The 14867-nt window shown below is 45.2% G+C and overlaps 1 protein-coding gene across 1 annotated transcript; it reads right to left on the bottom strand.

Moving 5' to 3' along the window:
• Positions 1 to 12187: 12187 nt before the first annotated feature.
• On the bottom strand, positions 12188 to 14371 carry LOC122922103. Its single transcript, XM_044272574.1, has 3 exons — positions 14157 to 14371; positions 13417 to 13573; positions 12188 to 12926 (listed from the first exon to the last, which is right to left on the bottom strand). The coding sequence occupies exons 1-3, from the start codon at positions 14326 to 14328 to the stop codon at positions 12365 to 12367; spliced, it is 891 nt and encodes a 296-aa protein (XP_044128509.1). The 5' UTR covers positions 14329 to 14371; the 3' UTR covers positions 12188 to 12364.
• Between the last annotated feature and the right edge of the window lie 496 nt (positions 14372 to 14867).

The raw sequence follows: 14867 nt of genomic DNA, 5'->3' as shown, positions 1-14867 counted from the left end.
AAACTGTGTGGGGGCATATATTGCGTGGGGGGCCTTTAGGGGACATCATACTGTTTCAGGGGCAATACAGAAGTATCATAAGGTGTGCAAAGGGACTATAGGGGTATCATACTATGTTGGGGGCACAAAAGAGCATCATACTATGTCAGAAACATTAAGGGGGCATCATACTGTATGGGGGCCTTTAGGAGTCATTATACTGTGTAAGAGGCAATACAGGGGCATCATAAGGCGTGCAGAAGCACAAAGAGGGCATCATACTATGTCAGAGGCATTAAGGGGGCATCATACTGTGCCAGAGGCAATACAGGGGCATCATACTGTGTCAGAGGCATTAAGGGGGCATCATACTGTGTCAGAGGCATTAAGGGGGCATCATACTGTGTCAGAGGCAATACAGGGGCATCATAAGGTGTGCAGAAGCACAAAGAGGGCATCATACTATGTCAGAGGCATTAAGGGGGCATCATACTGTGTCAGAGGCAATAAGGGGGCATCATAAGGTATGCAGAGACACTATAGGGGTATCATGCTATGTTGGGGGCACAACGGAACATCATACTGTGTGAGGGCCATAAGGGAAGATGGACAGAGCTGTGGTGTTCCGGCTCTGTACATCATCTACTTCCTGGAACTGCAGTTGCAGGTAACAGCTGATTAGTAGAGTCCGATACCCCCACAAATTGATATTGATGACCCCTTTAATACTGCACTGTCCAGCAGTCAAACCCTCACTGATCAGATATATATGGCATATGAAATAGATCCTAGGTTCTCAACCTGTGGTATGTGTATCTCTTATAAGCTCTATAGTTGTAATAATTTGGGATCCCCTGACCATGACACCCCTCAGTGGAGCCACTGCATGTGTCTGTCTGTTGCTATATATACAATCAGTGACAAAAATGCACCTAAATAGGAATGTTGGATTGCTGGAAAACTCAGTATGCAGTTAAGGGCTCATGCACACGACTGTATGCGTTTTGCAGTCCGCAAAACGCGGGTCCGCAAAACAAAAACAAAAACAGATGACATCCGGTGACTTCTCTATTGCATCCTTTTTTTTACGGATCCATTGTAACAATGCTTGTCAATGTCTGCAAAACGGACATGAATAGGACATAGGTTCTATTCTTTTGCGGAACGAACATGTGGACATACGGAAACGGAATGCACACAGAGTAATTTCCGTATTTTTGTGGACCCATTGAACTGAATGTTTCATAAAAAAGGAAAGGAAACAGACAAAAAATGTACAGCTGTGTACATGAGCCCTCAGTCTCAGCTAAATATGTACAGTAAGTAATTTCAGATCAGGGCCGGCCTTTGGGGTGTGCGGCCGCACAGGGCGCCATAGCAACAGGGGCGCCGGGCGGCCGACAGCTCGCAATGTAATATGCGGCAGGCGAGGCGGCACTTGTGTTCTCCCTCGGGGCGGGCCCCCCGCCCCCTCCATCTCCCCCTCCCCTGTATCCAGCAGGGGGCGCCCGTTGCGGTTTAAAAAAAAAGTTGCTTATATAAGTTCGGGGGGCCGGCGGCGCCCCTCATGCTGCGCCGCCTGAGCGGCTGAAGCTGAGCGCTTGCCGCTCTAAAGAATCCTGTCTGCGCCTGCTGTGTGCTGTTAATGTAGCATGGCCGAGCTCTGTTCGATCCGCGGTACAGGAGCTTTTGTTTCCTGTACCCGGCCGAACTGACAGGAAGTGCTCACTTAGTGTGCACTTCCTGTCAGTCCGGCCGGGTACAGGAAACAAATGCTCCTGTACCGCGGATCGAACAGAGCTCGGCCGTGCTACACTAGAGGTGGAGGTGGGAGTAGAATGAGAGTGACAAGGGGGAGGGGGGGGAATAATGAGAGTGACGGGGGGGGAATAATGAGAGTGACAAGGGGGGAGGGGGGGAGGGGGGGGAATAATGAGAGTGACAAGGGGGGAAATAATGAGAGTGACAAGGGAGGGGGAGTGGAATAATGAGAGTGACAAGGGAGAGGGGGTGGAATAATGAGAGTGACAAGGGAGAGGGGGTGGAATAATGAGAGTGACAAGGGAGGGGGGTGGAATAATGAGAGTGACAAGGGAGGGGGGGTGGAATAATGAGAGTGACAAGGGAGGGGGGTGGAATAATGAGAGTGACAAGGGAGGGGGGGTGGAATAATGAGAGTGACAAGGGAGGGGGGGTGGAATAATGAGAGTGACAAGGGAGAGGGGGTGGAATAATGAGAGTGACAAGGGAGAGGGGGTGGAATAATGAGAGAGACAAGGGAGAGGGGGTGGAATAATGAGAGTGACAAGGGAGAGGGGGTGGAATAATGAGAGTGACAAGGGAGAGGGGGTGGAATAATGAGAGAGACAAGGGAGAGGGGGTGGAATAATGAGAGTGACAAGGGAGAGGGGGTGGAATAATGAGAGTGACAAGGGAGATTGCAGCCAGAGTCCAGATAATCTTATTGTCCTGGTGGTAAGTAGACAATGCAATATGTTTATTATTTAATTGTTTAGTTATTAATACTACATTGGAAACTAATTTTCTTAGCTGGACACCGTCCGACACTGCGCATGCGCTGGGAGCCTCACCAGCGGTTAGGGTAGGGAAAAAGCACTGGCCCGTACGTAATTTTTCCCTTCCCTAACCGCTGGTGAGGCTCCCGATGCATGCGCAGTGTCGGCCGGTGTTCAGCTGAGAACATCCATCCGATCACTGCGCCTGCGCATTGGCCCATAGTTTTTCCCTACCCTAACCGCCGGCGAGGCTCCTGGCGCATGCGCACTCTGCTGTGAAATTTCCCTAACCTGTCGTTGTGCGCCTGCGCGGCGCTGCACACCTCCTCACATCATGTCCGGTGCGACCGGAAGTGACGAGGGTAGGGAAATCTCACGAAGTAGGGAAGTGAAACATTGCACCGGCCTTTGGGGTGTGTGGGCTGGTAACTACTTGGTTGGATAGTCAGCCAGCCTATGCCATGATGCCAGCAACAAGCAGTGTTTTGTTTTGTTTTTTTGGGGGGGGGGGGCGCGCCACAAGGTTAGCTCGCACAGGGCGCCTGAACACCTAAGGCCCTGTTTCAGATATCATCTGATTAGACAGTGGACCTTGCCACAAGACGGCATAAAAGTGCTTCTTCCACTGCTCTATAAAACGGCTCTCAGAGGCTACTTTTGGGTAGTGTACCTCTTATCAGCGTTCGTTGACTGCTAGACATGCCTGTACAACACACTTAAAGACATTTTGCCCAGTTGGCAGACTTTCTTCCTTCAGGCATACCTTGATGTTGGGGGCTCCTGTCTGATGGTAGTTTGGGTGCTCTTGGTGTTAACGTTTGCATGGGTGCAAAACAGGACATGCAGACTTTGAGAGGAGCTGCATAATCAGCTCAGACACTATGTTAAAAATGACAGATTCCCTTTAGGCCTCTTTCACACTGGCGTCCCCGATTTGCTCCTGATGCGTCCCGGGTGCATTGCTGGAAACCCGCGCAAGTGCGCACGCAATTTCAGTTTTGACTGCGATTGCGTTGCGATGTTCAGTTTTTATTGCGCGGATGCAATGCGTTTTGCACACGCGTGATAAAAAACTGAATGTGGTACCCAGACCCGAACTTCTTCACTGAAGTTCGGGTTTGGGTTTGGTGTATGGTTATAAGGGAAAACAATAGCATTCTCAGGCTATGAGCTGAATGCTGTGATTGGCCAGCACTGCAGCCTGGGAGAAGGAGACGCCGACAGGTTCCACTGGGTGGAGCCGAACATATGAAGATACCGGAGGCTATACTGGGAGAACTGAGCGGCGCCCAGGTATAACAGTAAGTGCAGGGAGATCCCTGGGTGCCGCTCTCCATGTCTGTATAGTTAGTTTAGATGTTTTATTCTAGTGAAAGGTCCTCTTTAAAATGCAGAAGTGTTTATTCCTGCCAATGATTGCCAAAACCTGCTGGGACCAGAGACCAAAGCTGTATACTGTTTGGATACAAGTTATCTTCAGTAAAGAAACATTTGAACTTCACCTAAAGGTCTGGACATCATTTCTGCTGCAAAATTCCTCAATTACTCCTACTATCACTACACTCAAATTTATTGCAAGTGAGCCAGGAGCCAGGAGTTCAGTCATACCCAGGTAGGAGACACCGTGACACAATTATCACCACCTATAGAGACAATATAGGCCATTACACCACTCTGGCATTCCTAATCTGGGACGTGCGTTATAACACCTTGGAAGGTCCCTGGGGTAGTACCCTGCGCACGCTGCAATTGGCGTCACGACAAATACAGACTATTATCCACCCGAATCCTGGCCCACTGCATAAGTGGCGTCAGCGTACCCCAAATTCTGCTCATTGCACATGGGTGAGTGCAACAGAACCACAGCTAGTTTAAAACTTGAAGTCCAAGCCACCCGACATGCAGTGTCTTCAGGGGCATAGAGGCAATTCCATGGTGATACATGTTTGAGGGCTTTGACTTATATAATATATATACAGTGCTGCCCATAATTATTCATACCCCTGGCAAATTTTGACTTAGTTACTTTTATTCAACCAGCAAGTTTGCTCAAATGTAAATAAAAGCTGAGAAGTGTTTTTTTCCCACAATAATGAGTCTTGTACATCGTCTTATTATCTTTTGGGAGACACCTATGTCATTTCCCGTGAAAAAATTACTTGCTGGTTGAATAAAAGTAACTTTAAGTCAAAATTTGCCAGGGGTATGAATAATTATGGGCAGCACTGTATATATTTATATTATATTTACAGTATATTACATTTTTATTAGGGTGCATTCACACGACTACATATTTGAGTCTGCATTCGTTCCGCAATTTTTCCATAGCAAAAAAGATAGAGTGCTTGCGGACAAGAATAGGCATTTCTATCATAGGGCTGGCCGTGCGCGTTCCGCAAAATGCAATTATGGTTGTGTGAATGCACCCTTAAAGGGATAGGTCCCAGCCACACTTCTTGCACAGGGGCCCTCTGATATCAGTGTCCGCCCCTGTAACCATTGCTGGTTTTACAGTACATTATAACCACTAATGCAAAACACTGTCCAAATGGTTTGGTATTTGTCTGGTATTTTTCATCAGTATTTGTAAGCCAAAACCAGGAGTGGAACCTCCAGAGATATAGTCTAATGGAAATATTAGAAATACTAATGACATGTACTGACCAAATACTCACTGTGTGACAGTGGCCTAAAAGAATATTTTCTGACTTGAACAGCCCTCACCACGCCACAGGCTGACAAGACACTGACTGTTCATGTACATGAGACTTTTTTGACCAAGTGGTCAAACTTTATATAAAGCCGAATGCAGTATTAAACATTGAGATACTGTTTTGGATGCATTGTTGCCCCTGTGGTTTCAGCATGTGTTTCAGTACCAACTCTTCTAAGAAGTATTCAGAAACTGCAGTGGCCAAAACACACCAAAGGCCGGTCAAAAGGGGTGGCATGGCTGGGAAAGAGGGCGGACATGCAGGCCCATATCATTCATTATTTCCTGTGGCAGTTTTTGGCATAGAAAATTACTTAAAGGGGTTATCCGACTTAAAGGGGTTGTCCAAGTTATATTTATTGATGACCTATCCTCAGGATAGGTCATCAATATCAGATCGGAGGGGGTCTGACACCCGGCACCCCCTCCGATCAGCTGTTTGAAGAGAAGGCGTGCGCGGTGTCAGCGCTGCCTCCTCTTCACTGTTTACCTTCTAGCCTTTGCATCTGCAGTGGTGAGCAGGTGTAATTACACCCAAGCCTTTCTATTGAAATGAATGGGACGGCTTGGGTGTAATTACACCTGCTCACCACTGCAGATGCAACGGCTAGAAGGTAAACAGTGAAGAGGAGGCAGCGCTGACACCGCGCACGCCTTCTCTTCAAACAGCTGATAGGAGGGGCTGCCGGGTGTCGGACCCCCTCCGATCTGATATTGATGACCTATCCTGAGGATAGGTCATCAATAAATATAACTTGGACAACCCCTTTAAATAAATCTATTCTAATTGCATTTATTGTAGACCAGTGAAAGATTCTTAAAATCGCTTTCATCACCTATCTATCACTATTTGGCCAGTTCAGTTCTCAGCAAGCCTGCTCTGCTGGTGACGTCTCGTTTACAGCCTTTTCCCTGCTTGAGGGAGTGTCCAGGCTGTGTAAACGAAACGTCAGAGCTCTGGTGCCCTCCCCCCTCCAGCTCTTCTCACTGCCTCGGCTCTGGTATGCGATCGCTCATGTGCAGTACATACCAGAGCCGAGGTGATCTCTTCTCCGGCAGCAGGGTATCTTTGTCCCTCCTGCATTCACTGGGGCTAGAGGTGGCAGTTTGTAAACGTTCCCCTCTGCATCTGGGGATCGTTATTACAGCCCTGGTCCGTCCCCCCCGTCCCCCCCACATAGTACACATTGAACACCCCCTGGGAAATATAAATAAATAATTGGCCATCATCATCATCTGTATTCATCTATATAAAATCCTTATCTGCCACCAATATATGTATTTATCTAAGCAATATCCATATTGAATATATATTTGAATAATATAGATATTGCTTAGATACAGATAATGCTAATGATATTTTCACACTAGCGGCAGGACGTATCCGACAGGCTGTTCACCCTGTCGGATCCGCCCTGCCTCTATTTGCCCGTGCCGCTGGACGGATCCGTTATTGCATCATTTCTAGATGGATCCGCACCTGGATCCGTCTACAAATGCTGTCCGTTGTCACACTGATCGGCGGATCCAGCAGGCACGCAGCTCCAACGACGGAGCTGCCTTGCGGATCCGGCATTGCAAACCAACTGAAGGACGGATCCGTCCTTCCGGTCTGCGCATGCACAAACCAGGAATACTGTGAAAAAGACTGACAGAGGGATCCGTCCATCCGCATGACAAGCAGATAGACGGATCCGTCCTTCCGGTCTGCGCATGCACAGAACATGAAAACTGTGAAAAAGACTGAAAGAGGGATCCGTCCATCCGCATGACAAGCGGATAGACGGATCCGTTATTGCAATGCATTTCTAGACGGATCCGCACCTGGATCCATCCACAAATGCTGTTAGTTGTCACACTGATCGTCGGATCCAGCAGGCACGCAGCTCCGACGACGGAGCTGCCTTGCAGATCCGGCATTGCAAACCAACTGAAGGACGGATACGTCCTTCCGGTCTGCACATGCACAAACCGGGAATACTGTGAAAAAGACTGACAGAGGGATCCGTCCATCCGCATGGCAAGCAGATAGACGGATCCATCCTTCCGGTCTGCGCATGCACAAACCGGGAATACTGTGAAAAAGACTGACAGAGGGATCCGTCCATCCGCATGACAAGTGTGTATTTATTTATTTTTTTGCAAAGTGCAGAGCAGGGTGAAGGAAAGGTCAGGTTGTTCACGCCCAGAAATATTCATGAGGCAGAGCTCAGGCTTTGTTGTTATACGCCCCCTCAGCATGTACTTCAGCATGTAAACACAGCAATAACACAACCATGAAAATGTGTAAATATGGGTTTTAACTTGATGAAATCTAGCTTAACCAAATTATATAGTTCAACTGGATTAATACAGCCTGTATTTGACAGGAATGTACCACCTATATATAAATATCAACTCTAGAGAAATCAGTACAAAGATATCCCTTAAAATGAATTTTATTATTTTTTTAAATTACATAAAAAACATATACATACATAGAACAGTTTATTGCAGAGATCATACAGAGTGCCATACGTTGCAGTCCATATCAATATCACTTATATTTACTAATTGTTTGCTATATATATAATTGTGCTGCTATTGGATGGCTGTATTAGAGCGCTCAGGTCAGCATGTAATATCAATTAGCTGGCTCTGGCAGTACCTGCAGTCATCTCAATTCACAGCACAATGAATATAGTGGTGGGAGAAATGGTGATTCTAGTGTGGCACTTTAACCCTGGGTTCACACTTGAGCGTTTTACAGCGCGTTCCTACGCGCTGTAAAACGCACAACAAGGAGAAACCAATGCTTCCCTATCAGCATGGTTCTCACCTGGGCGTTTTACAGCGCGTACGATCGCGCTGTAAAACGCCCGACGCTCAAACAAGTACCTGACCCTTTTTTTGAGCGTTTGTCGCGCGTTCCCGCACATAGAAATTCGGGAACGCGCGACAATGTGTGAACGGCAATCTCTGTATGCGCGCTTGTAAACGCCCGTACAAGCGCGCATACAGAGCGCTCCTTTCGGAACGCTCAGGTGTGAAAGCAGGGTAAATGATGTCATCTGATGTTGTAGTATATTAAGTAAGGCCAATCACATTTTCTATTTCTATATCCTATTTCTTACCCTGTTGTTCGGCGTGGTGAGAGTATGGGCTGGTCGGTGTGGCGTGCGCTCCTCCTTTTTAATTATATATATAGCAAACAATTAGTAAATATAAGTGATATTGATATGGACTGCAACGTATGGCACTCTGTATGATCTCTGCAATAAACTGTTCTATGTATGTATATGTTTTTTATGTAATTAAAAAAAAAATATTCATTTTAAGGGATATCTTTGTACTGATTTCTCTAGAGTTGATATTTAACCAAATTATATGTATATCCTGATGGATTTTAAGTGTTTTTTTTTTTTTCATTAACTCGGATAACCCCTTTAACTGTACGCCAGCAAGGGAGCAGCAAATCCTGCTGGAGGAAGCACCAACGTTATGTAAAGGCCATGTATTTTTTTTAAGCGCTTTTGAACTTGTGCATTCAAAAATGAGCCATGTCCATGCACACGTTCAGGATTCATGTGCAGAGAATCCGCACTGAAATCCGCAGGTGTTCGCAGGCAAATCTGTGCGGTCAATCCGCATTAATTGGTGCGGATTTGCATGCGGATTTGCGTGCGGATTTGGTGCGGATTTTCTGCATGCGGATTTCACAAAGTGAATGAAGAAAATCCGGTCAGGAAAAAAAAAAATAATTGACATGTCGCGGATTTTAAAATCCGCACCGCAGGTCAAAATCTGCGGGGAAAAATCCGCATTGTGTGCATTGAGAATTTCAAATTCTCATAGAATACAATGTACATGACCTACGGTGCGGATTTTCTGCACGCAAATCCGAGTGCAAAATCCGCACGCAATCCTGATCGTGTGCAGGGGGCCTAAATATACCCTGACTGACTGTGATCTGCACACTGGTATTGCTCATATATCTGCATTTCTTTATTTACTACGGACCCCCTCCTTGACTTCAAAGCCCAGAATGAGCAGGAATTTAAATAGGTAAATTAAAAATTATAGCAAATTATTTTCCAGATTGCTCAGCGTTTTATGATGATGGGTTCCCCTTAAATATGTAATCCACACCATCAAAACAAGAAGGAGAATTTACAAATTACATATAATCAAATTGTCTGAGACAGACCAACATTTTTTTTTTGGTCAGGGACAAGTATACGCTACCTCTATACAAACAACAATGTAACCAATTATACCGCCAAATAGTGACCATATTATTGGGGAGATACCAGTTCTAAAGCACTGACCAGATGGAAGTCACATCTGTCTTCTCTCCTGACATGTGTTAGTAAATATGATTCTTGTATTCCCCATGAGATAACATTTCCCTGCTTCGTTTTCTCCCTTTGTATTTCCTCTTGGAAATGTATGAATAAGGCCTAGTTCACACGATCGTATGGCTTTTCTAGTTTTTTGCGGTCCGTTTTTCACGGATCCGTTGGTCCGTTTTTGACTTCCGTTGTGTTTCCGTTTCCGTTCCGTTCCGTATGTCCGCAAAGAATAGCCGTATGGTTTCCGTTTTTAATCCGTTTTTTGCGGATCAGAAGCGAAATAGAAAAGGTTGGACATCATCAGTTTAGGCCACATCCCTTTTTCACACCCCCTATTTAAGTTGGTCATGTGATATTGTGACTCCATTTTCATCAGCTTGTTTCAGCATTGAGAGCGTATTTGGAATCCTGTGTTTGGCAGACATTGGTTTCTGGCTACAATTTTCTGCTTTATCATGGCTGAGGAGGAACTGGTTCTCTTGTGCTGGCTGCTTTCTCGGGACTTCGATCCGCAGCCAACTCTGCAGAACGTGGAACCGAGGAGGAGGAGGCAGTGGGTTCACCCTATTGTCTCTCAGCGGCACAGGAAGGGTCATTTCCACACGCTGTACGTGGATCTGCGACAGCATCCTGATCAATTTCATCGGTATTGTCGTATGTCTGTGAGCAGCTTTGACTTGTTGCTAGCGACTCTGCGCCCTGGCCTCACCTACCAGGACACAAATATGAGGCGCTGCATTTCTCCAGAGGAACGGCTCATCGTCACGTTGAGGTATGCATCGTTTATTTTATAGAATGTGCATAGTATTACATGTTATTAATGTTATCATTTTGTTATGTGTCATAGTGTTGCGCCAAAATTTTCTATGGTAAATATAGAAATAGTAGTGTAGACGGACACTCTATACCAGGAGACACACACATATAGAGTGCACGTCTACACTACTATTTTTCCATTTTCCATTTGATCTGACTGGGTGATTCAGGCTAGACGACTAGCGCCTATACATATTTACTGAGCGGGTGACCAACCACTTTGGTTATATTAGTTGTAAATGGTGAATGTTATAGTATATAATCTTTTTTTTCTTTTTGTTTTTCAGATTCTTGGCAACAGGGAATTCATTTGTATCTCTGCATTTTGAGTTCCTGCTGGGAGTCTCGACGATTTCTATGATAGTTCGTCAAACATGTGATGTGATTTGGCAGCGACTCAGGGAAGCGGTGATGCCAGAGCCCAAGGCTGAGGATTGGATCCGAATTGCTGAGGGTTTTTACGGTGATGCGCAGTTTCCCAACTGCATTGGGGCACTGGATGGCAAACACATTCGTGTTAAGAAGCCGCCTCACTCAGGGTCCCTGTACTACAATTATAAACAGTATTTCTCTGTCGTGCTAATGGCCTTGGCTGACAGTAATTACAAGTTTATAATTGTGGATATTGGGGCATATGGTAGCACTGCAGATGCGCGCATTTTCAGTGCTTCCAGAATGTGTGAGAGACTTCGAGCCAACCAGCTTGCCCTACCAGAGCCCAGATTGCTGCCAGGTTCTGCGGGACCACCGGCTCCATTTGTAATTGTGGCTGATGAAGGGTTTGCTTTGGCACCACATGTCATGCGACCCTTTCCCAGACGCAACCTGGATGACAGCAGACGTATCTTCAACTATCGGCTGAGTAGAGCTCGTCGGTATGTTGAGTGTGCGTTTGGAATACTCACACAGAAGTGGAGAGTATTCCTGTCATCCTTACAGATGGCACCGGAGAATGCCACCAAGGTTATTCAAGCGTGTGTCATCCTGCATAACTTTGTCAGGATTAATGATGGTCCCTCAGAAGTTGAGGATTTGGAATCTGGTACATATTCTTCTTCCGGAGGATTGGACCAGACCCTTCACGGATGACCTGGAACTGCAGCCCTTGCAGTTCGGGCCCTCTATGAAGAATATTTTTCAAGTCCTGAGGGAGCAGTGCCGTGGCAGATGGGCGTAATTCATGGCAGAGTGTAAAATAATCTGGACTCTGGTAATCCTAGTAACTTTATTTTCCTAGTTTTTTATTTACTTTTTTGGTTGGTGGTGGGGTTATATATTGATAGTGTAGGGACTCACAAGACAAAGAGGACCCTTGACGTGGGCTTGTGGGCTGGGGTTATATTGTATGAATTGTCAAATAACATTCGTGTAGTTGAAATTGCGAAATTAGTCAATTTTCCGGAGTACAAAAATCAGATATTTGATTGTATACAACAACCCTCTAATACCTCTTCAAAACGAAATCCGACTTGTGTTATGATTGCATACGCACCCATATGTTGCAATACTTATTCCAAACTTGTCATTTTTCCCCGAGGCATGCCGAAGACTTTTAAAGATGCTGTCCAAGGTCCCGGATTCGGAGATTATTCAAGCACATACAACATGATTCCGGAAGGTTGAGCAGCGTTGACTTTATGTGTATTTCCAGCCCAAGTTGTAATGATTCATCAATAAAAAGATGTGTATGACGTTTGGAGTGTAGTGATGTAATTCAAACATGTAATGTTGTATACTGTTTAAATGTTGATGCTAATAAAAGGATAGAGATTTTTGCAATCTTTGTATATATTTTTAATTAACATTTTCCATGGTAAAAATAAAAGTGCTTCATATTCAGCTATCAAATACCCAACAAATAAACAAAAAACAAATTACATTTCGGATAATTCCCGCATAAAAGGGCCCTGTGTGCTTGGGCCAGCCACATTAGGGGGTGGTGGGTATCTAATCCTTGGTACAGGACAAGGGGGTCGAGGGGCAAAATCATGTTCCTGAGAAAATAGGGGCTAGGAATAAGTTTGCTGGATGGGCTGCTGGAAATACATACTGGGCCCTGGTTGGGCTGATGTGCCAACGCTTATAGTTAAAGCCCGACAATGTACATTATGGACTGCCCGCACTAGCTCCACTGGGTCCATAGGGCTTTTTAGAATGTTGGCTACAGTAGCCATAACCGAAACAAATATATCTTGCTTTTCAGCAGACAAAGGTTCGATAAGTGGCGCTAGGCCACTGAGCATTCTTTCTTCCTTGCCCTCAATCCTTCTCTGCCTTAAATACTCGAGCACCTGACTTTCAACAATGGCTCGAGTATTTAAGGCAGGTTCGGCAGGCTGTGGTGCGCCCCTTCTCCGCCGTGATAGTCTCCTTAATAAAGGTTCGGGGCTCGAATGAACCTCAGCCCCAACCTCCACAGCAGAAGACTCCTCCCTCTCTGCCGGATCCAACGGTTGCGACAGTAGTGGCTCTTCAGTGGCCAGAGAAGGGGAATCCTGGGGAGCAGCCACACGCTCCTCATCACTGGTTGTAGACTCCAGGCCTCTCTGCTCTTCCAGGCTGTCAACGGTGCTGTGGAATGAGAGAGTAATGTAAATAAGATTGGTATATATACATTGTATGAACATATAAGCCACATTTCACAAACCACACTGGATGACATGGGTCCAGTAAACGTGTCACATATTGATTATCAGGATAACTAATCAATCTGAAAAGGCGTTTGGAGATCCTTATTATGTTAATATAGAGCTGCACAGATGGTTGTCCCTTATCGCTATCCTCACCTGTTTATAATGTTAGCCATTTGTTCCGGTCATATCAGGATAAACAATGGTAGCTGGAATACTTTAGTGATCATTGTGGTGACAAGGGCAGTATATTCACACTAGATATTATAACAACATGTACCTGGCTTAAGCACTCAAGCCATAGTTGTATACTAGCCTATAAAACATTACTGGTAAAATGAAAATTTTTTAACTAAAAATAAGCCACTAATAATAGATTTGGGGACATTCCTAAGCAAACATTCTAAATAATCTAGGCATTTCATACTTACGGCCTAAGGTCCAGCACTGGCTTTAAGAAAGCCAACTGCCGGGTATAAAGGTATGGCTTCTTTCGGACGCCTCCATCACCACTTTTGCCCATGGCCTGAACTCGTTCCCGGCGGAACTGATCCCGGCACGACTGCCAGCGAGTCTTTAAGCGTTGGACTGTAGAAATATAACATACCAACAATTGTAACGTAAAAAATGTAATCACACGTATAAAATCACATGACAAAATATGGTTACTACTACATTAAAACCGGCAAATACTTAATTTAGTATACCATATACTGGAGATTTTCAAACCTAATAGGCTGAATAACCTGCAAAATAGTAGGATTGTTGTAACCCGGGAATCATAACAGGCCTTTAAACATTATTCACACTTGATATTTGGACATTACAGGGATACACAATATAAGTATACAGTATACAGTACACACACAGTATACCTCTAATCATGTCCACACATGAAATATATATCAGACTGCAGCAGGCCATGGTTATAATTGAGGTTTTAGTACAGCAGGTGAGCCACCGGTGGCCATGGCTGATGAATAATCAAGCAATATATAGTGCTGAGCACTTTCACATTGAAAACACAACATCCTCATGGTGCACATTAAATAAAAAAACATACTGATTTACCTGCTTGTGTAATATACTCCAATATACACCACTGCTTGACAAGTAACAATGACATTATAGGCATTTTACACATAAAACACATCAACATGGGTTGTCATACCTAATTTTCGGCGTTTGGAGGAAGTGCCCTTCTCCCACTCTCTGGGCAACATGTCACGGGTCACCTCGTCCCATGCCCGCTCCTTGCACATGCGGTCGTGATATTCCTCTGTTCGAGTGTCCCAAAGCAGAGGACGTTCCTGGATCAGCAGGATCAATTTCTCCACATCCATCTTGAGAAGCTGCTATCTTGCAAGGCAGACAGGCTGGGGCCGGTTTCAGCACCTGCACATGTGCTCTTGGCAAAGTTTGTAAACACCGAACACATGGCTAAAGTAGGCTGGGCCTAGTATTTCTAAATTAGTGATCCGCAAAAAACGGATGACATACGGATGTGTTCCGTATGCATTCCGTTTTTTTTGCGGACCCATTGACTTTAATGGAGCCACGACCCGTGATTTACGGCCAAATATAGGACAAGCTCTATCTTTCAACGGAACGGAAAAACGGAAATACGGAAACGGAATGCATACGGAACACATTCCGTTTTTTTTGCGGAACCATTGAAATGAATGGTTCCGTATACGGACCGTATACGGAACACAAAAAAACGGCCCGTACACCCGCAAAAAAAACGTTCGTGTGAACTAGGCCTAAGACTAAGCCTACATGAAGACATTTTGTGATGCAAAAAATAATAATGCAGTCAGTTGCGGTACAAAAGTTTCCATGTAGGCCGGCCTCATTCATATATTTCGAGGTGGAATAAAAG

This window comes from Bufo gargarizans, chromosome 11, assembly GCF_014858855.1.
Source record: "Bufo gargarizans isolate SCDJY-AF-19 chromosome 11, ASM1485885v1, whole genome shotgun sequence".
Classification (NCBI taxonomy): domain Eukaryota; kingdom Metazoa; phylum Chordata; class Amphibia; order Anura; family Bufonidae; genus Bufo; species Bufo gargarizans.
The sequence above is the reverse complement of the archived record's forward strand: the minus strand, read 5'-3'. Positions and strand labels throughout refer to the sequence as shown.

Excerpts from the sequence above, each read along its gene's own strand:
- LOC122922103 (XM_044272574.1), bottom strand. The coding sequence starts at position 14,328 with ATGGATGTGGAGAAATTGATCCTGCTGATCCAGGAACGTCCTCTGCTT. Across the intron at positions 13,574-14,156 it reads CTCCAAACGCCGAAAATTAG|TCCAACGCTTAAAGACTCGC; the intron begins GTATGACAACCC and ends ATATTTCTACAG. Across the intron at positions 12,927-13,416 it reads CCAGTGCTGGACCTTAGGCC|CACCGTTGACAGCCTGGAAG; the intron begins GTAAGTATGAAA and ends CTCATTCCACAG.